We start from the raw sequence: 20,007 nt of genomic DNA on the forward strand, positions 1-20,007 counted from the left end.
GTGAAGCGGGTCAGCTGGACAGCGTCCCCTCCGTTTTACAGCTGAGAAACTTGTCACCTAGGCGTCATTTACTTCAGGTCACAGGGTGACTGGTGAAGCCAGATCGTCTCATTGTAAGACTGGTGCTCTTTTCTCTGCTGACTTTGCTTAACTGCCACATACATCCCACCCCTTGCTGCCACTCTCCTAATTCTCTATCCCTATGAGCCTGTCAGAGCTAAGATTTTTGAATGCAACAAAATGGAATATTCTATTAATTTTTCTTGAATCATTGTGATTCGTGAGCCCTACCCTGTGCAGAGAGCCCTGTGGGAAAAATTCAAAAAACATAGAAAAAGTATTTTTTGTGTGTCAACTTCCCAGAGTTTTCCTTGTTTTCTGAATTGAGTATGTTTTAACTTTTAATTAGCAGTAAAGCAATAAACTTTAAAAAAGAAGAAAAGAATGAACATATTCTATCCTGAAGGAGTTTAAGATCTAACAAGGAGGTAAACTTGATTTACAAATAAGAGATGAATACCTAAAAGTAAATAAGTACAGAATATATTCCTGTATCAGTTCGGTACAGAACCAGTGAAGCAATGTGAGCTCTGAGCCTGATGGGTTAATCATTGAAGGCTTCCAGGAAGAGGTGAGTTTGCAAGCAAGGTTTGGAAAGGGAGAGATGGCAGATAGGAGAGGGAGAGCATTCCAGGCCAGGCATGTGATCTGTGCACTATACACAGCACACCTTTAGGAGGTTCTCGATTCCAGAGAGGAGATCCTCTCTTCCTGACCCACGGAGTACTGTTTTTGCAAGAGAGCAGGGCAAGTTTTTAAGATGACTGTTTTCCATCTACGGTGTGTCTGGTGTTGTAACAAATGGGACTTTTATTCCCCTCTCAAACCATTGGTGGCGCTCTAAGGCAATCTGAGCCCTTGCTAAACTGTGTCAGAAAAGAGGGGCCTGTTTTTCACCTGCATACATTTCCTTACCCTTAGGATTCCAGACCACACCTCTTTCTTATTGGCTGCATTGGAGTTAGTGGCAAGACGAAGTGGGATGTGCTCGATGGGGTGGTTAGAAGACTGTTCAAAGTAAGTGTCTAAGAGGACGGCTATGGCCGTCTGCCTGAAGCGTGGGGGCCCGGGCTCAGGGAGGGAAGGGGTGGTTTGTGTCCGGAGCATGGCCACTGCTTGGGTCTGCTCCCATCCTTGTGTTGCTGGGGCTAGTTTCTGGGCACTTCTAGTAACAGGAGGATGGTGAGTACTGGCTGGTGACTGGTCAGCCTGCCCCTGGTTACCCTTGGCGGTGGTTGACCAGCCCGTGAGAGCCGTTTCCCTGGCCTCAGGCAATTGTCTGAGCCTCGTGTGGTGAACTGCTAGTTGAATATTGAACTGACTTAGAATATACTTTGGATTGAGTACCCTGTGGCCAGGGCCATTTCCATTCTTCATTTCCGGGGGACTTGATCCGATTTGCCCAGCATCCCAGCCAACGCTTCAGAGTCTGTGAATGATTTTCGCTTTATGTGACATTAACATCTGATCGATGGCCAGAGTCAAAGAGACTGGTATTTCCATATTTGTTCTAGTCACATCACTGGAATAACCAGATGTTTCACCTGAGGTGAACCTCAAGCAGAAGGTGGTTTGGGAGAAGCTTCTTGGACATTTTTTTTCCTACTGTCCTCAGGGGAGTCAGCAATCTTAAGGGTTGAGTAATATCGGTAGCCTGCATTTTTGGTGCCAGAGACCATGCTAGCATTAGCCCCGATTTATTTCCAGGCCTGTGAGGAAGGTCCTATTATTTTCCCACTGAAACAGGAGGAAGGTAAGGCTCGGGTCACCTGCCCAAGGTCATGGAGCTAGAATGCAGCCATGTTGACCCAGCTGAGTTGGTGTGACTTTAGAACGTGACTTAACTAGTACACTCCCGTCTCTTTCTAGCTTCTAGACTCAGGTGGCTTCTCATGCAGGAAGCCCTATTCTCCAGCCAAAGATCATTGCCCATCTTGGCAGGCTATGGAAATGTGACCGGGCAAGGAATGGAAATGGCTGAGGCAGACCTGACCTGCTTCCTGGAGCCCCAAACTGAGCTCTGCTGATGGGGAGCTGGGCCATCCTCAGATTAAAAAGACAGCAGTTTAGGCTGAAAAGAGCCTGTGGGGCAATTCGGGGAGGGAAGTGAGACCATTAAAGGTCGTGAGACCTGTCCTTAATAATTCTACGTCGGTCACCATCCAGCTACCTCCTCGCCCACAGACCTCCAGGCCAGGTTCACTGACCTAAAACCTTTTGGTCACTCACCTTAGAGGGTGTACATTCCAAATTAAACACAGTTTTTCCTGTTTAAAGATCAAAAGCTGCCTTTTTTTTTTTTTTTTTTTTTTCTTGCAGCCCTGGGGTTTGGTCCTTTTATCATCAGTGTGGTGTTTGCTCTGAGCCAAGGGGAGGGGCTGGTGGAGAGTTCTTGTCAGAATTTCTCTTTCACGAGTTTTCCAGCACTATCCCCAGGCCCTGGTGTCTTCAGGACTTCAGCTGAATTGAAGAAAAGCCGCCTAACGTTTCCTTGCTTGGTTCACCCAGACTAAACGTTCATGATTATGTTAGGGCTCCCTCCACGTCACTAACCAAATAAATCCGTACTTAAAGAGGCCTGTGGTACTCGGGTCACCATCCCCATAGAAAGTTCTCCCCTCCCATCCTTCCCCACGACACTTCTCGTTCCACAGCTCGGTTTCAACCCAGGCATCAACGGAGAGAGAAGATGATCAGAAATCCCTCGCAAGGAAAACATGAGTCATGGGCAGATTTCTAGCCACATCTTTGATGGGGTCTTGACTTGATTCTTCCCAGGAATACATCATCCACGTCGACCCCGTGAGTCAGCTGGGGCTGAATTCAGACAGTGTTCTGGGCTACAGCATTGGGGAAATCAAGCGCAGCAACACCTCGGAGACCCCCGAGCTGCTTCCCTGTGGCTATCTGGTCGGCGAGAACACGACCATCTCTGTGACCGTCAAAGGTAATTCGGCCGACAGCGGAGGTCAGGGTTTTTGGGGAATTGGCAGTTTTTGTTTTGTGACATGGCGTAGGAAACTGTGGTCCCCGTTTGGTTTGCACATGTGTGTGGGGGCGGGGCAGGCAGGCTTCTCTAACCCCTGCAATCACAGTCGCTCTTACCTAAGCAAGTTCAACGGCCCTTAGCTTTTTCCACCACCGCCAGAAGCAGATAGTTTTAGTTTATTGCTGAAATTATATAACAAAAGATCCCATTAAGCCTTATGACTCTGAGATGTTGGCATCTTAATAGCCCTGTGGAAACAGGGCTCCACCGATACCCATGGGTTGCTCTTGCCAGCCGGCCTTGGACATGGTCCCGTTCTACAGGTGGGAGCCGCTCTCACCCACGCACGGCCCTGCTGGCGTCTCCGGCGGCCTTATCACCCGGGGATGCTAGGCCCCAGGCCAAAGTGCGTGCCAAGGGATTCTCAGCCCACAGAGGACCTTGTGGGGGCAGAATCCTGGCCAAATGAGTCTAGCAAACTGCATCATTGTGTATTCGGGGGACAGGAAGACAGGAGTGTACGGGTGCACTAACACCGTCCTCGGATACATGGACTCCTACCCGGAAGAAGGCTGTTGAATCCCATCTGACACAAATGTATTTGACGGCAAACCCCCCCTTTCCCCTGTAGTTTATGAACTTCCCCTTACCCCCCACCAAAGAATGGATTAATGAACACTATACTTACTATGTAAGGCACAGCTTTTTCTTTTCTTTTTTTTTTTTTAAGATTTTATTTATGTATTTGACAGAGAGAGAGCATGCACAAGCAGGGGAGAGGCGCAGAGGGAGAGGGAGAAGCAGGCTGTCTGCTGAGCGGGGCTCAATCCCAGGCCCTTGGGATCATGACCTGAGCCTAAGGCAGATGCTTAACCAACTGAGCCACCCAGGCGCCCCAAGGCACAGCTTTGGACTATAGTTTTAACAGGGCATCTTGGGGGTTGTTTGACGTAAGCTTCGCTTCCTGGTTGGAAGGTATTTCAGAAGCGCCCCATCATTCCTTAGGAGCATGAATTCTCACCTTGTTCTGCCAGGGACGAGTGCAATGTTACCACGCGAGCCTCACACACGGCCTTCTTACCGTGTCGGTGAGCAAAACTGCACGCGTGTGGCGCTGGATGCCAGTGACAGCACCTACCCCAGAGAGCTTTAGCGGGAACAAACGCACCTGGAAAATGGCAGGGAGCGCTTCAAACACAGCCGGATCCGGGCATCCCGACAGTGCCCTGAGAGCCAGTCCTGCCTCAGCTTGGCATATTTTCTGAGCTCTGTGCACAGCTGTAGAAACAGCCCGGGTAGCCCCAATTCATCCTTCTGGCTGGGGAACCTAAAAGGAAGAGAATGTCCTTTTGGAAAAGTGGGACAGAAAATCCTAGCAGGTGATTCTGGCCCACCTGAGTCAAGTAGCCATCCCTGAACTGGTCATGGCCTGAGAGAGGATTTAGCCCAGCCCAGGCCCTTGAGTGCTGAAGGTGCTGGGTCAGCCCCACTTGAAGGCCCTGGAATGATGAGCTCCCCACAAGAAAGAAGAGTCCTACTAGAAGGGGCAGGAGGAAGGGGTACTAGGCACACCGAAAACAGTGCCGCTCTACAAGAGCCCCCTCAGGGAAAGCCTTATCTGTCACGGGCTTGAACTGCGTTTCATCTGTGCTGGTGAGTGTGTGTGACTTGGAGGTGACAGCTACGATCACTGAGGGGTAAAAGGAGCGATCTGTCGCAGAGACCAGCCCTCTGTAGAAACCGGGACAAGATGGTCTGCTAAGGTGGAATGTGCCCGGCCCCCACCCCAGCCCAATCTACCATGGTCAGCACACCAGGTGGTTCAACATCTCGAGGGATCCCTTCGTTTATTTTTAAGCAACACCTGACTTCTGTTTTCCAGCAGTGCTTTAACCCCTGCCTTTAGGACACCATAAACTATACAAGAGTTGGAGCTGAGAGATCCGTGGGCTGCAGACAGTCCACTGCAGTGGTCCCGGGGGTGGGGGTGTGGCTGGGCACACCCTGCAGTGAGTTCATGGGCAGAATAGTCACTCCCAGGGGGCTTTAGCGCAAAAGACCAAAAGAGCATCAGCGTGTATGTAGAGAGAGATTTCTGTGGGTTTTTTCCTGTCTCGTGATTAAGTTTAGACTAGAGACCCTGCATTCCACACTTTGCATCGCGTTCTAGCCAGTGTAGGGTACCCTGAGCTCGGTACCAGGGAAGTCTTAGGCCTGTACCCAGAAGAGAAGTCATTTAGAAACCTTCATCATGGTCATTCTGGAATAGGCTCCTGCATGTAGGGGCCATTCTCAGAAGTTGGGGGAGGATTGGAAAGTAGCATATAAATGCATTTGTGAGGTCTGTTTGCAGTGAATAATTTTGTAGAAGAAAGATACTATATGATAAAACAGAATAAATGGGGGTCCTGGCTGGCTCAGTTGATCTCAGGCTTGTAAGTTTGAGCCCCACAGTAGGTGTTGTAGAGATTACTTAAAAATGAAATCCTTACCAAAAAATAAAATAGAATAAATGCTTTTCATTTGACTTTTTACCTACCTACACTAGTTTTCTTAAGGTAAGTTTTAACAAAACTGTTTTAGGTTTTAGACAGTGACCTTGGATGGATCTTCTTTTGAGAATGATATCAAGAAAATAGTTCTTTTAAAAAAGCCAGGTTAAACATCTGACTTGGTTTTGACTCAGGCCATGATCTTAGGGCCTTGGGGTCCCACACATGCTCTCTTTCTCTCTCTGACTACAAATGAAAGTTTTCCCAATAAATAAATAAATAGCCAGCAGCCCTGGGGATGACTCAGTCCATGAAGCCCCTGCCTTCGGCTCAGGTCATGATCCTGGGGGTCCTGGGACCGAAGCCCAGGTTGGTTCTCCCTCTGCTCTTCCCCTCTGCTCATGCTCTCTTTCACTCACTCTCTCAAATAAATAAATAAAATCTTTACCAAAAAAAAAAAAAAAAAAAGCCAACAGCCCTGACTGGTGGAGCGGTCCCACCTAGGAAAGGGGAAAGATACATTTCCTTCTGACATTGTTGAGACTCAGAGGTCTTGCTGGGTAGCCTCTCGGCTTCCCCTATCCGTCGTCACATCCCCAATCAAACTGCACTTCTTCGTTCTCAAGATGAAGTGGTGGCCTCCTTTGTGGCATATCTGAGTGTGGGCAGCAGTGCCTTAGGGCACAAGAGAGAACAGGGTGACTGGCCACTCCAGGGTCTTGGCAGACATGGGAGACTCGGGTCTGGTCTGGGCAGACAGCAGCAGCACGGTAAATCCAGACAGGCAAGCAGAGCCCAGCGTCTTAGCAGTTCTGCAGAGGACAGACAGGGCCCGAGGGCCTGGGTGCCGGAGTGCAGGCTGAGTCTGGGCGAGTCGGCCGAGCCAGGTGTCGGGCCAGACGGTGCTTATGAGCAGACAGACGGCCGTGGCTGCTGGTGCCCTGCCTCCCGTGTACCCGGGTGGGCAGCGGTCTCCGGGGGAGTGGCTGCCATGGACAGAGCTTGGCAGTCCCGGGGGCACGTGCAGAGCCACCCGTCGTACAGGGCTCCAGACCCTTCCTGTCGCTCTCCAATGCAGGGCTCGCAGAGAACAGCCTGGACGCACTGGTGTTTGAGTCCCTGATCCCCAAGCCCATCCTGCAGCGCTACGTGTCCCTGCTGCTGGAGCACCGGCGCATCATCCTCTCCGGCCCCAGCGGCACCGGGAAGACCTACCTGGCCAACCGGCTGTCTGAGTACCTCGTGCTGCGGGAGGGCCGGGAGCTGACGGACGGCGTCATCGCCACCTTCAATGTGGACCACAAGTCCAGCAAGGTGAGAAGGTCCTGTGGAGGCTTCCGCGCAGCCGGGGGCCTGCAGCGAGTGGCCCTTTCGGGGCCATCGAGGCCACCCCTGCCCTGATGGGGAAGCATGGTCACCCGTGTGGGCTCGCTCGGGCTTGCGGAAGCCTGTGGAGGACGTCAGGATGGGGAAGCAGAAGGCGCAGCCAGGGGTGCCACCTGTAAGGAGAGGTGGCCCACCTCTCCCTGGCCCGCTCTGAGCTGGCTGGGACGCCCAGTACTAGGAGTCCTTTAGAAGCACCCCAGAAGCATCCATTCTGGTTTGCTGAGAACTTGTCACGTGCTTGCTTGGCGCTCTTGTTTCTCCGGATGAAACATCCTTTTGAGGAACGGTGAGGACATGCACAGTAACAGCTTCCATCACTGACTGCTTGCCCATGACCAGCAAACTGGCTGCCTCACGCTAGTACCCTCGAGGGGGAGGTCGTGGCTCCTCATGTCACAGAGGCAAGACCTGAGGCTCGAGGCAGGTGGCCGTGTGCCTAGGACCCCTTAATGGTGCAGAGCAGCAGACTAGAGTGTGAGTCAGAGTCCTAGACTCCAGAGCTGGCATCAGGCTTCAGTCCTGCTTCATGGGGACCCCTGGGGAAGTCTGGACCTGGTCCCGGGAAGTGCTTTCTCAATCCTGTTTGCTGCTCATGCAGTGGGAGGTGATGGATGATTTGCTCGGGCTGGCCCTGAGCAAGGGGACTGGTGAGTCAGAGGCAATTGGGAAATGACTCTTCTGCCTTACAAATCACCTGGCATGCTCCTAAATATAGATTGCCGGACCTCATTCCCAGATGACGGCTTTCAGTAGGTTTGGCAGGCCGGGAATCTGCGCCATTCAGTCTGCTGGGTGATTTTTGATGTCGGGGTAGAAGTAGAAGTTTTCAGAGTGCCAGTGCCCAGAGTCTCTGTGTGAGCCCCCTTAGGGAAAAGCACCCTGTCCCAGGACCAGTGAGAGAAGGATCCCCCCCCGACACGTGGTTGGGGGTTGAGCCCAGGCTAGATTTGAGCCCCCTCCCACATTCCCCTTGACCAGCACCCTCGGTAGAATGCAGCTTACCAGCCATACCCCACGAGCCCGAGTAGGGGAAGGAAGGCTCTGGAAACTCTGTCCTTGTCAGGTATCTGAGGCCACGAACCCCTGGTGGAAAGGGGCTAAAGGAAGAAGAAATTACTAGTAACTTAAAAAGCAAGGCTTTTCCTGATGTAAGCAAGCCACACTTGGGCTTAAAAGGGTGGCCTGTGTGTGTGTTTGTCGGAGGGAGGGGAAGCATCTCCCTCTGAGCTACCGGGATCATGCACGGGACCGGCTGGTGTGGTGAGGAGCCCACAGCGACGCAGGCCTGAGTCTGGAGCCAGGCCCCTGATTCCGATGTGCCCTAGCCTCCTCATTGGTAAGACGGAGGGAACCCCAGTGCCCACCCAAGAAGGTGACCGTGGGGCTGCAGAGATTCTGTGTGTGAGACTCTAAGTCCCTGGCCACCATTGTTAGACGTAACGCTAGCAGCCAGGCACTCTGGTGCCTCGCCGCTCGTCTGCCCGCCGTTTCAGCCGTTCCTCTTTGGCACCATTATCCTTTCTCCTCCTCTTCTGACCCACATCCCTAACCACAGCCGTGCTGGGATGCATCCTAGTTCCAACCCAAGCCAGTCCCCTACCTCTTCTCCACAGTTCAGTCCAGAGCTTACCCTTTCATCCAACCATCCAGGGCCCCCTGGGCATGTAGGCCTTCTCCCCTGTGCCGCTGGCTGGCTGGCTGTGACGGCATTCCCCGTGCGGGGGGAGCGCTCCTTTGCTGCGTCCGTCCATCAGGGGCTTCTGTGTGAGTGGCTCTCAGGCACGTGCTGTAGGAGTACAGACATGTATAAGACACCAGCCCTTGGGAACTTACTGGAAGGTCGGCATCATAAACACATCAAGAAAAACGACAACACTTGCAGAGAAGTAATAGGAGCAGGGAACACAACCGTGCCTGGGCACCCCACAGTGCCTCAACACAGGCTCACCACAGCCTCCTCAGGGGCCTTTCCACCTGTGTGGACCTGGGCAAAGTGAAGGCTTCGAGCACGTCCGTCTTTATTGGGGAACATTCCCCCGCTGAGTCTTCCCCCGACCTCCCCAGGAATTGCGCCAGTACCTGTCCAACCTTGCCGACCAGTGCGGCAGTGAGAACAGCGCTGGGGACATGCCCCTCGTCATCATCCTGGACAACCTGCACCACGTCAGCTCCCTGGGCGAGATCTTCAACGGGCTGCTCAACTGCAAGGACCAGAAATGGTAAAGGACAGCTCCGGCCCCCATGGCCCCGGAGGACGGTGGCCGCGGGATGTGTGCTGGACGGGCACGGTGCCCCCGCAGCCCGGGGTCCGTGGGCGGGGCGGGGGAGGCAAGCAGCCATCTGCCTGCTCGGGCAGGCGCCATGGGCTTCCGCTAGCGCCTTCCCTGGCTCGCCTTTGACTCACCAAGCCTTCTTTTCCTTCCCGTCCCCGCAGCCCTTACATAATCGGCACCATGAACCAGGCTACCTCTTCTACTCCCAATCTGCAGCTTCATCACAACTTCAGGTGAGGCACGGCTATCGGGCGCCTGTGTTGGGGGTCGTGCTGAGCATTTGCCCGGGTGTAACCCATCTCGTTCCCACGACAGCCTCAACGAGGTAGACTGATCTTGCACATTGGGACAGGGAGGCTGAGAGAATTGCTTCATGTGGGGTCACCTGGCCGGTCAGGGGCAGAGCTGAGATGGGAGCCTGGGTCTCTCTGCGTCTCCGCCCCGGGGTAGCCATGTCAAGGACGTGGCTCTGGCCTTGCACCCCTGCCCCCTGCCTGTCCCTGGTGATGCATCTCTCCACCCCAAGTGATCCTGAGAAGCGGAAGCTCTTGATTTTGAGTGTCCTCTCAGAGCTGGGTCTGTGGGGCTTTGTACTCCAGTGGCCCTGGCCCTCTACCAAGGTGCTGTCACTGCTGGGATGTGGGAAGTGGGAAGGACTGTCCAGCTCAGTCATGCAACATGGCCATGTGGCTTGCCTTACGTGGCTGGATGCCCTGTGCCGCCTCCCAGCTGACTGCCCTGCTGCCCCTCTCCCGCCTGGGCCTTTCGAGGCGGCTAGGAAGCCCCTCTGGGCTAGGCCCCTGGCTCATTGTCACTGGCCGCTCTGCAGGCGTCTCTGAGGGAAAGCTATTGAAAGTGGACCTGAACTGTGATCATCCGAAATGTCGACTCCCCCAGGCCTGAGATCACGGTCACCTCTGCAGCCAGGCTGTCCTGGCTCATCAGTGCTTCCTCCTCCTTCCCCACCACCGCAGCTCCCCGCACACCTTCGCTGCAACCCCTGTGCCTGCCCGCAGCTTGGTGCCCTGCGGGCCCTCGGCTGCACCAGTGGCAGCTGAGGGAGCGTTCCAGAATCCAGATCTGACCAGAAAACCGTCATGCTTAAAGTCCTTCAGTGGCTCCCCATCACCTCCAACATGGAATCAGACCCTGTGGGTGGGCAGGTCAAGTCTGAACGCTGAATTACACTGGTCACACTGAATCTCTGCCTTTTCCCCCAAAGACCCCACACACCTGTACGTAGGTGACAGCCTGGTCTCCACCCCCCTCCCCAGCCCCTCCTGCTCTCAGACATCCGCTCCTCCGGGAGGCTTCGCTGTTTCCCCGGGCTTTGTCACGTCTCGTTCCTCTGCTCTTTTACTTCTTCCACTAGACTGTGTGCTTCTGGGGAACAAGGACTGCGTCTTAGTCTTTGTCACAGCCCCAGAGGCCAGCCCACAGCCCGACTTCCAGCACGAGACATAGCAGGCTCAGCGGTTAGAGCTCAGACTCTGGAGCTGGACCATGCTGGTTCTGATCTTAGCCCTTATATTAAACAGTTGTTTGATCTCGGATAAGCTGTGCAACCTGTCTGTGCCTCAGCATTTCCATCTGTGACATGGGGATGGCTGTCGCAGCTCTGTCACAGGGCTGCCGTGAGGGAATTGGGATTTAATGTGTGCGCAGTGTTCAGAGCAGTGAGGCTGTCCTCGTAACGGAGAAACCTTCCTCTCCTCCAGGTGGGTGCTTTGTGCCAACCACACGGAGCCGGTGAAGGGCTTCCTAGGCCGGTTCCTGAGGCGGAAGCTCATGGAAACAGAGATCAGTGGGCGAGTGCGGAATGTGGAGCTGGTAAAAATCATTGACTGGATTCCCAAGGTCTGGCATCACCTCAACCGCTTCCTGGAGGCTCACAGCTCCTCAGACGTCACCATAGGTAGGTGGGAGGCCAGCCAGGGGACAGACGCTGCTTCTGGGGCCCTGCCCGGGACAGCACTTGGCAGGCACAAGTCAGCCAGATGCAGCACCGTCCACACGGATGAGAAGGGGACAGAGGGATGGTCACAGCCCGGGCAGACCCCATGCTGCCGGTCATCAGCATCCGGTTCTGACTCTTTCCCCCTCTTTGCACAGCCACTAGGGCCGATCAGAGCTCGCAGCCGGCCTGCGCCAATGCCAGCTCCCTGATGAGCCCCCACTGCCAGGCTCCCCCAAGGGCAGGGCACCCGGCGACATGGGCTCCACTTTAAAAATAAAACACAATCAACATTCCCGGAGCTTAGGGTTCAGAGAAAAAAAGACGGATCATCCCACCATCCTCACCTAATGTTAATTTGAGCTTCAGTGTTCTGTCCTTGTCCGGACATGTAGCGTTTGTGTGGGTGCAAACACAGCATACACACAGGATGCTCTTTCTTTTTTATTTCCCGTTGTCCCTGGAGCGTCTGTGTTGAGGCTTCATTTTCACAGTCCTTCCCAGGGGCTACAGAGTAGTCAGCTGTGGCCACACCGTCGTTCACGTAACCGATTCTCTTCTCGGACGCTGGGCACACCTCTGGTTCCAGCGGGCAGGGTTCAGCGTTCGTCGCATTGCAGTGAACATCTCTCCCGTTAAAGCCTCTCCTCTCTCTCTCGGATGATTTCCTCACAGGGAGAGAGATCCCGGGGAAGCGGTACTTACACTACCATTCAGAAAATCACAGGGTCCCTCCTGTGGGGTCTTTTAAGACTGTGGCTTCTCTTAACCCCTCCCTCGCCCCCCATTTCAGCTCTGACTGATTTTTCCCTATGGTCCCCAGGCCCGCGGCTCTTCCTATCATGCCCCATCGACGTGGATGGCTCCAGGGTGTGGTTCACCGACTTGTGGAACTACTCGATTATCCCCTATCTCCTGGAAGCCGTCCGAGAAGGACTCCAGGTGAGGAGCACACTTGCCACGGGCCTCCTCAAAATTGGGGTGGGGGCGGGGACTGTTCTGGTGACCAGAGGAGTTGTCTGTATCTCTTCCATTAGACGTCCGATGGCCGTGGCGTGACCGTCCCTCACAGGGGAGGCCCTCTGTCTGGCCCAGAGTAGGACCTATCCTGACTCTGCCACCGTTAATGTGGGACCCCAGGCAAGCTGGCAGCTTCTCTGTGCCCTAGTGCCCTCGCAGACAGAAGGGGAGGGTGACGGTCCTCCACCACGAGGAGTCACCTCAAGGGTTAAATGCAGTCGTGGCCAGAAAGGGCCCAGCGTGGTGAGCGCACAAGAGAGTGAAGCGTACAGTTTGGGAAGTAGTCTCCCCTCTGCTATTTGACTCAAGCCCTGCCTTAGTCCCGGGATTTGAGCAAAGATTTTTTTTTTTTTTTTTTAAGTTTTTGTCTCCATTTTTCAGGAGAGAAAAATTAAGGCTCAAAGAGAGTAAGTGACTTACCCAAGGTCAAAAAAGGGACACTTGAAGAATCTGAGATTTGAGATCAGGCCTCTAGCTTGAAATCCAGGTTCTGAGGCCTCAGGCCCAAAGTACTCACTACCTGCCACCTGGACACCTTGCCCCTCCCCCCCGCCCCCCCACCAGGTAGGACCCTGGGGCCCCCGAGGTTACAAGTCCCTACAGAGCAGCAGCTGGAAGGCAGCACCGCTCACTTCTCATGCAGTCCATCCTTGAATGCTACAGGCTTAGAATCGGATTGGAGCCTGCCCCAGGGTCACTGTTGAGGGTCACCCTGGAGAAGGTCCTACCTAGGCTTGCAGCCCCCACACTGAGTAATGAGCAGGCATCAGACACAGCGGAAGAATCCGGGAACCCATCAGGTTCCCAAGGGCTCCTTGGTTTCCTCCACACTGGGCACCTGGAAACCCAGGAGGCTGCTGTGTGCCTGTGGAGGGCATAGGAAGGGGCACCTCCACGTGCATGTGTGGGGTACCGCCCGTTCGTGGCTGCAGTCTGTGTGTGTCACTGCTGTACGTGTGGCTGAGCCCAGTGAATATGGGACAGCTTCATGCCACGCAGCGGTGCCCATGGTTTCCGGGGGCCTGTGGGACGGCAAGAACTGGGAAAGGAACGTGCTTCTTGTGACTGCTGTTCCATGGAACAAGGGCAGGTCCTGCAAATGCAGGGACCCGTGGAAACAGAAAAGCACTCTGAAGGCAGACCCGCACGAACCTGGGCAGTCCCTTGGTCAGCCCCAAATTATTCATTGGTCGTGTGTGAAAACCATTCCCTGATGGCAGCATTTCTCCTGTGTCTCATGGCTTTCGTAAACAAAGGTGTGAGGATTTTAGATCTTTGCAGTAAGAATCTCCCTGGGTAGATAAATTCACTGGCCTGGGTCACCGGACCCTAATTTAGTCTTTAATCAGATGATCTGTTAGTGCCACAAAGCCAAGCGGCCATGCAGTCATTCTGTTTTCTTGGGCCAGCAGAAGCTTGTCCCACATGCTGGACTCCTGAAGTCTGTTGGATTTCGGAAGCCCCTCCTCTGTTCACCCTCCGTGGCTTCTCGGGGCTGCCCTATGCCCGGTCCCTCTGAGAGACCCCCCATGCTCAAAACAGGAATTAGAGGTGGAGGAAATGCACCATTTCCTCTTATTTCTGCCTCGCCTTTCGCTTGTTCATTTGCTTCTTCTTTGCTCCAAATTTATCTTGTGATGACAGATAGGGAGTGACTTCAGAGCATTCTTGGAAGAACCCCTGGGCTTTGTTGGTTAAGGGCCAGCCTCCTTTGCGCAGTGAGCCCCAAACCAGGAGTGGGGAGACACAAGGAGTGCTCCAGCCTTGAACTACCCATCAGGTGGCTCCCTGTTGGTCCTTACCCAGGGTGGACATGCCAGGACCCTGCTCCTTTAGACCTGAATTTCAAAGGCCTTCTGGGCACAGTGTAAACTGCCCTTCCTGGGGTTCATGGTGAAGGAGCACTGAGTCTCCTTCCCACCAGGAGTGAGAAGACAACAGGTTGAAAGGATTTGGGGATGGCTATAGACCATTCCCAAATCCATCCATCGGGGGCAGGGAACAGAGACATGCCACCATCTCATGGGACTTACCAGTTCAGTGTGAGGCAAGGAAAGTCATGGCTTCCCTAAGCTGTGAGGTGATTCGAAAGACCATCTTTGAAGAGTGTGCCACAGTTAGCATTTTACCAAGCTGCTCGGAAGTGAGCCACCTTGCCCCAGACCTGTGACCTCATCATCCTGGGGAGCCCAGGAAAACCACCAGAATCTGCTGATTCAAGAGGAAACCTGGTGTGCTCTTCAGGCCTCTCATTTTGAAGGAAAGTCTGCTGACGTTGACTGAGGGCTTGCTACTTGCTGGGTGCTGCTTGGGGCCTGATGTGCATGATCTCTTATAGTTCTAACAGCTCGAAGATGACCTCGTAAGTGAGGAGACAGGCTCACGAGAGTTTTTGACTATTCGCCAAGTTCACTCAGTGGGAGGAGTATGATGAGCCAGCGTTGGAACCGTCTGGCCGACTCCTCCATTCCTTCTGGGATTTTCAAGCTCCTGAGAAACCCCTAACTCCCAGAAGCTTCCGGTGGCTCAGGGAACAAAGTGCTGTATTTCATAGGGTGGTTTTCTCCATAAGATTTCATGTAACAAAAGGATGCCTCTCTTTTTAAAAAAAATTTGATCACCCCTCCCCGAGTTACCGAAATCCACGCTGACTATGTGCTGGGCACTGTGTGGGGTCACTCCTCACGTGACCAGACGAGATGAGCATGTGGCCATGGGGGTACCGTGGTTCAGAGCAGGCAAACAGGGCCTCTGGTGTGGAGTCAGGCTCACAGAGGCTCAGGAGTTCATTGCCATTGTCTCAGCCCACAGCTCCTGAGCCACTGGGCACACCAGGCGCCTCCCTGCCTGGGGGTAGGTGAATGTTCCATCTGTCTGTCTCTCCATCCAGCTGTCTCCGCCGCTTCCCGGAGCTGCCTCAGGGCCCTGCTGCCGTGGGGCCAGGAGCTTTTATGATCATTCCTCTGCCTGCCACGGTCCCAGCCCAGCCATTCATCACCTGGTCTTGAACATGTCTAGTGGCGAGTGTGGAAGCTTGTAAAAATATTTTCTGTCCTTGCAGATGATGTTCACATGGGCCTAGTGTACATTTGTCTGATGACTCAGTTCCCAGTTCTGTTCCCCTTTGGAGCTGTCATTATAAACATTTGCTGAAGTGTCTGAGGTCTTTAGAGCAACTCAAAGGACTCGTGTTCCCTTTGTGGGGCAGGGGAGAGCGTTGGGGTCTTTATCGGATGACCCAACCGGCGCTGAGACCCTGGGCGAGTCTCCTGTCTGTAGGTCTCAGGTTCTCTGTGATCTGAGAAGCTTAGACTAGAGGAGTATTTTCTCTGGCTGGCTTCTGTGAAGCCCAGAAGATTCTCCAGGCTACTCATTGGTAGGGTCAGGGGAAGAGCAAATATTTGAAAACCACTGGGCCATATTATGTCTAAGGGCTGGACGAGCTCCACATCCCAGCCTCTTTCTCTGCGGCCGTGAGCCTCTCCTCCTCCAGACTGACTCCAGAAGTAGGGCCACGTAGTATCTCACGCGTGAGGTCTGGCTTGGGAAAGGCAGCCCAAACCTCCCTCTGGTGGGAGAAGCTTCTAAAATTGCAGGCATGTTTCTGATGAGGAGCAGCCTTCTTCAGTTCTGAATATCCCCCAAACGCATGTGTGTTCCCTCCCTTCCTGGCATGCACGCACGTACACACGCCTACACCTTCCCATCGTCCCTTCGTGCGCAGACTATGAACAGCCTCTAGAACGCCAGGCTGAATCCTGAGACTCACCACTGCCCCAGGTGAGGGAAGATTTAGCGACAGACAGGGTCAGGATGCTAGATGGGAGGGGTGCCGGTGTCTGAGAAAGCAGTGAGGTCATAGGAGGGTGTGCGCGTCCTGAGCGTGGGCGGAGTCCGTCACCAGTTCGGGGGATGCAGGTGCTGTGCAGGCAGGGTGGGTGGCTTCCCTGACAAATCAGACATAAAGGTCAGAGGTGCTGTTCGCAGGCATGACTCAGCCAAGTTGGCGTATCCTTGTCTGGTGGACAGTGGTCTGCCTCTCCCCGGCCTGGTTTTGGCTGAGTCCTGTGGCCTTGCTGATACCGGGCGGACTCAGTCAGGAGGGGTGGAGAGGGGAAGAAAGGCCCAGACAAGGAAGCTGAGGTCCTGGGTTTGAATCTGACTCCTCTCCATAAGCTTTCACGGCTGGTGCTTCTGTTTAGGCCCTGACAACCCCATCTGGTGAATGAGGCCAGAGGACCGCAGTTCCTTCCAGCGGGGGCAGCCTAGGACCTGGATAGACGTGGTCTTCTGGGCAGTCAGAGCTCAGCTCTGCTCTGTGAGCGGGTCCTCTCACCGCCCCTCTCACCTGTAGACGTCATGGGAGGGCAGCGGGAGCCACCGTGCAGACAAGGGGGCTCAGGAGTCTTGGGTCTGTATACCTCGGGGCTCCCTGTCGAGGGCGAGCCTCCCAGAGCCACAGCCAGCACCGTGCTGGGCGAGCACACCTACCACGACTCAGACTCAGGGGTGTGGGGAGGCCGGCAGACTTGGATTCCCATTCTGCTGCCTTTCCTCCCTGGGTCTGTCCCCTCAACTGGGACACTCGGGCACTCGTACTTCCCCTTGGAGTCCCACGGCGGTTCAGTATTTGTAAAGTGTGGCTGACACGCTGTCAGCTGTGAGATGCGGCCGCCTGTGCTGATGTTAGAGAGAAGATGAAGACAGGCCTGGTGGCAGCCCCGCTCAGGGAGGGGCAGCGTCCTGGGTTTCTGTCCTTGAAAGACAGTATAGGTTTCTTGACATTGCCAGTAAAAGTCACGGCAGTAATTTTATCATTAAGTAGTTAAGGCTCAGGGCGTGATCCTGGAGTCCCGGGATCGAGTCCCACATCAGGCTCCCAGCTCCATGGGGAGTCTGCTTCGCTCTCTGACCTTCTCCTCGCTCATGCTCTCTCTCACTGTCTCTCTCTCTCAAATAAATAAATAAAAAATCTTAGAAAAGGTCTTAAGTTAAGTGATAATATTGTTTTCTGTCAGTTATTGTGATTTTGAAGGATAATAGTTGAGAGAGAGACTTAAAATTCTGATACCCGTGCCTAACCTCTGTTAACCGAGTGCTGGCTTGAAAATGACCGGGGCTGCCGGGAGGGGCTCTGAGAGTCCGAGCTGCTTCAGGAAATGGGATTTTATCCAACCGGGGCTATTGGTGACCACCACTGTGGTGTTGATGCCCGGCCCTTGATCTCTGTGGGAGGTCATCCTCGGGGAGTAGGGCGCCTCCAATGGGACACTAGAGCTGGCTTCTGTGAGCTAATGCTCAGCACCTCCTTCCGACTCCAAATTCCATGATTCCATATTGGTAGTTTGAAATGGGTCCTAGGAGGAGGATTTACGCCACAGAAATTAGCAAATGCTTCAAATCACGCAGTTGGGGCTGCTTCTCAGATTGAATTGCAAAGCATGGAGTTTAGGGGGACATGGCGAGGTGGTGGCAGAGCTAAGATGTGGACCCAGGTCAGCCTGACTCCAAAGCCAGCACCTTTGACCCCTATATCACATTGCCTTCAGTCTTAGCACATCAAGCTGTGTGTACCTCGGGTGGCTTCCTTCCTTAGAATTCTGGAAGTGGAGTTGCTCCATTAGGAAAGGCATCATGCTGGGCTTAAGGAGGTTTCCAAAGGCTGCAAAACCAGGGCTGCAGAAGAGGTCTCCGGCCACTCCCAGACTATTCCTTCTTTGCCTGTTTCCAGCTCTATGGAAGGCGGGCCCCTTGGGAGGACCCCGCCAAGTGGGTGATGGACACCTACCCCTGGGCAGCCAGCCCACAGCAGCACGAGTGGCCTCCCCTGCTGCAGCTCCGGCCTGAGGATGTCGGCTTCGACGGCTACTCCATGCCTCGGGAAGGGTCTGCGAGCAAGCAGTTGCCTCCCAGCGACGCCGAAGGAGACCCACTGGTGAGTCTTAGCTCCCGGAGCGGCTCAGCTTTTACTGAGCACTTACTGTGTATTGGTTGTGACGCAAGGCATGCTGGGAATAGAGACGGGACCGAGCCAGGGTCTCACTTTGGAAGGCTGGACCGACCCCAAGGTTAGTCACACTTTTGCCAACATGCTCTCTCATGATGTCAGTTTCTCACTACAGCCTTGAACCCTCAGACATTTGTTCCGGTGTAAGGTAAAAGGTTACGAATGTGATTTTTTTTCCAGCCTCAACGCCCCTGTCCCACTCTTTGCCCTCTGACTAGAGTGCCACCTTTATCACCTGCTGTCCTGCCCCTTTCATCTCTCCCACTAGCGACCAAGCAGAGGCAGCTCTCTGTTGCTAAGGAGCAGAAGGTCGAGCCAACTGATCAGGAGCACAGGCAGGGAGAGGTCTGAGGCCACGAGGGGCTCCCAGGGACAGGGCAGCCAGAATACAGGTCCCAGGACCAGCGACCTGAACTAAGTCTGGGTAACTTTGCCTGAGCTTCTTACTTACCCCCATCATTACAAGAACAAATAAAGGCCCTTTGAGAAGAGCCTGGACAGGGACGCTAACACTATAATTACAGTGTTCTCTGCCTACGTGAGACTGTGAAATTAGACCTAATAAATCGAAAACTCTATTAAAGAAGGTGGAAGCACATATCCCAGAGCCTTCCACACTTAGATGACCATTATCATGCCTTCAGTTTACCCTTGAGCTCCCTTGGCAGCTAAGGCAAGAGGAACAACACAGCAGAAAATAGGACGTGTGTTACTTTTTTTTAAGTTCTTTTTTTTTTTTTTTTAAGATTTTATTTATTTTATTTGACAGAGATCACAAGTAGGCAGAGAGGCAGGCAGAGAGAGAGGGAGAAGCAGGCTCCCTGCTGAGCAGAGAGCCCAGTGAGGGGCTTGATCCCAGGGCGCTGAGAATCATGACCTGAGCCAAAGGCAGAGGCTTAACCCACTGAGCCACGCAGGACCCCCTTGCATTACTTAATGAAAGAACATGTTCATAAGGGATGCAGCAGGATTAAAAGACAGCTGACTTGTTGTTCTTTCCCTGATGACTAACTGATTTGCTTGATAAATATCATCATCATCATCATCATCATCATCATCATCACTGCTGCTGTGAGTTGTCTGACATCCTTCTGACTGGCAGGAAGGAGCTGTGGTCCTGGGAGCTTTTCTTCAGCAGGAACTATATTTTAAGTGGGAGTGTTTGCAGAAGAAAGGAACAGCCACATCCAACATGAATTATGGCCACAGTCAGAGTCACGGAGATGTTTTTGTAGCTGCAAGCTCATGAGCTCTTTCCTTACATAAAAAATAGAATTTAGGAGATCTCTAGAGGAAAACATGGCTCCCTCGTCCCCAGAACCTCTTCTCTTAACGCAGGAGTATTTGTGTCCCTGACTAAACATAAGGGCATTTAGGTAAAGCCTGGAGCTCTTGGAACCATTACACAGAACTCTCCCTCCAACCCCAGGTCCCCGGAAGTGAGCTGTGCTGGGCAGTCACCCCCACGAAACAAATAGATACTTGGTATTTCTCCCTGCCCAGGGCCCGCTGTCTCTTGCTGACCGGTCTCTCTCTCCCTCATGAGACTGAGACCTCTGGGAGAAGGCAACTGACTCGTTTTTTGTTCAAGACTATACACTGTAAATCCACTGGGGCTGTTTGATGAATGAATAATCGTGGCTGCCCAGGATTGCCTGTTGAACTTTGGCTCCACCTTTTACCCAGTCGTGGCTACACCAATAGGCCCCGCTGATGGTGGTTCTGCGCCCTGGCTCACCCAAGGAGACCATGAGGCATCCTGAGAGGCAGCTGGCTGGGAAGCAGCTGGATTTCATGCCCAGCTGCTTGGCATCTTGGCCCTAGCT

The 20,007-nt window shown here is 53.6% G+C and overlaps 1 protein-coding gene across 9 annotated transcripts in view; it reads left to right on the top strand.

Moving 5' to 3' along the window:
* The window catches only part of NAV2 (neuron navigator 2), a 397,014-nt gene that overhangs the window by 372,528 nt on the left and 4,479 nt on the right, over positions 1 to 20,007 (top strand). For all 9 annotated transcript variants that reach the window (XM_044258951.1, XM_044258952.1, XM_044258953.1 and 6 more), the window contains 8 exons: positions 982 to 1,077; positions 2,839 to 3,007; positions 6,620 to 6,855; positions 8,992 to 9,146; positions 9,362 to 9,433; positions 10,919 to 11,115; positions 11,978 to 12,096; positions 17,906 to 18,109. In XM_044258951.1, the coding sequence (XP_044114886.1) occupies positions 982 to 1,077; positions 2,839 to 3,007; positions 6,620 to 6,855; positions 8,992 to 9,146; positions 9,362 to 9,433; positions 10,919 to 11,115; positions 11,978 to 12,096; positions 17,906 to 18,109 (1,248 nt within the window). The remainder of the gene's footprint in view (positions 1 to 981; positions 1,078 to 2,838; positions 3,008 to 6,619; positions 6,856 to 8,991; positions 9,147 to 9,361; positions 9,434 to 10,918; positions 11,116 to 11,977; positions 12,097 to 17,905; positions 18,110 to 20,007) is intronic.

This window comes from Neovison vison, chromosome 7 (assembly GCF_020171115.1).
Source record: "Neovison vison isolate M4711 chromosome 7, ASM_NN_V1, whole genome shotgun sequence".
Classification (NCBI taxonomy): Eukaryota; Metazoa; Chordata; class Mammalia; order Carnivora; family Mustelidae; genus Neogale; species Neogale vison.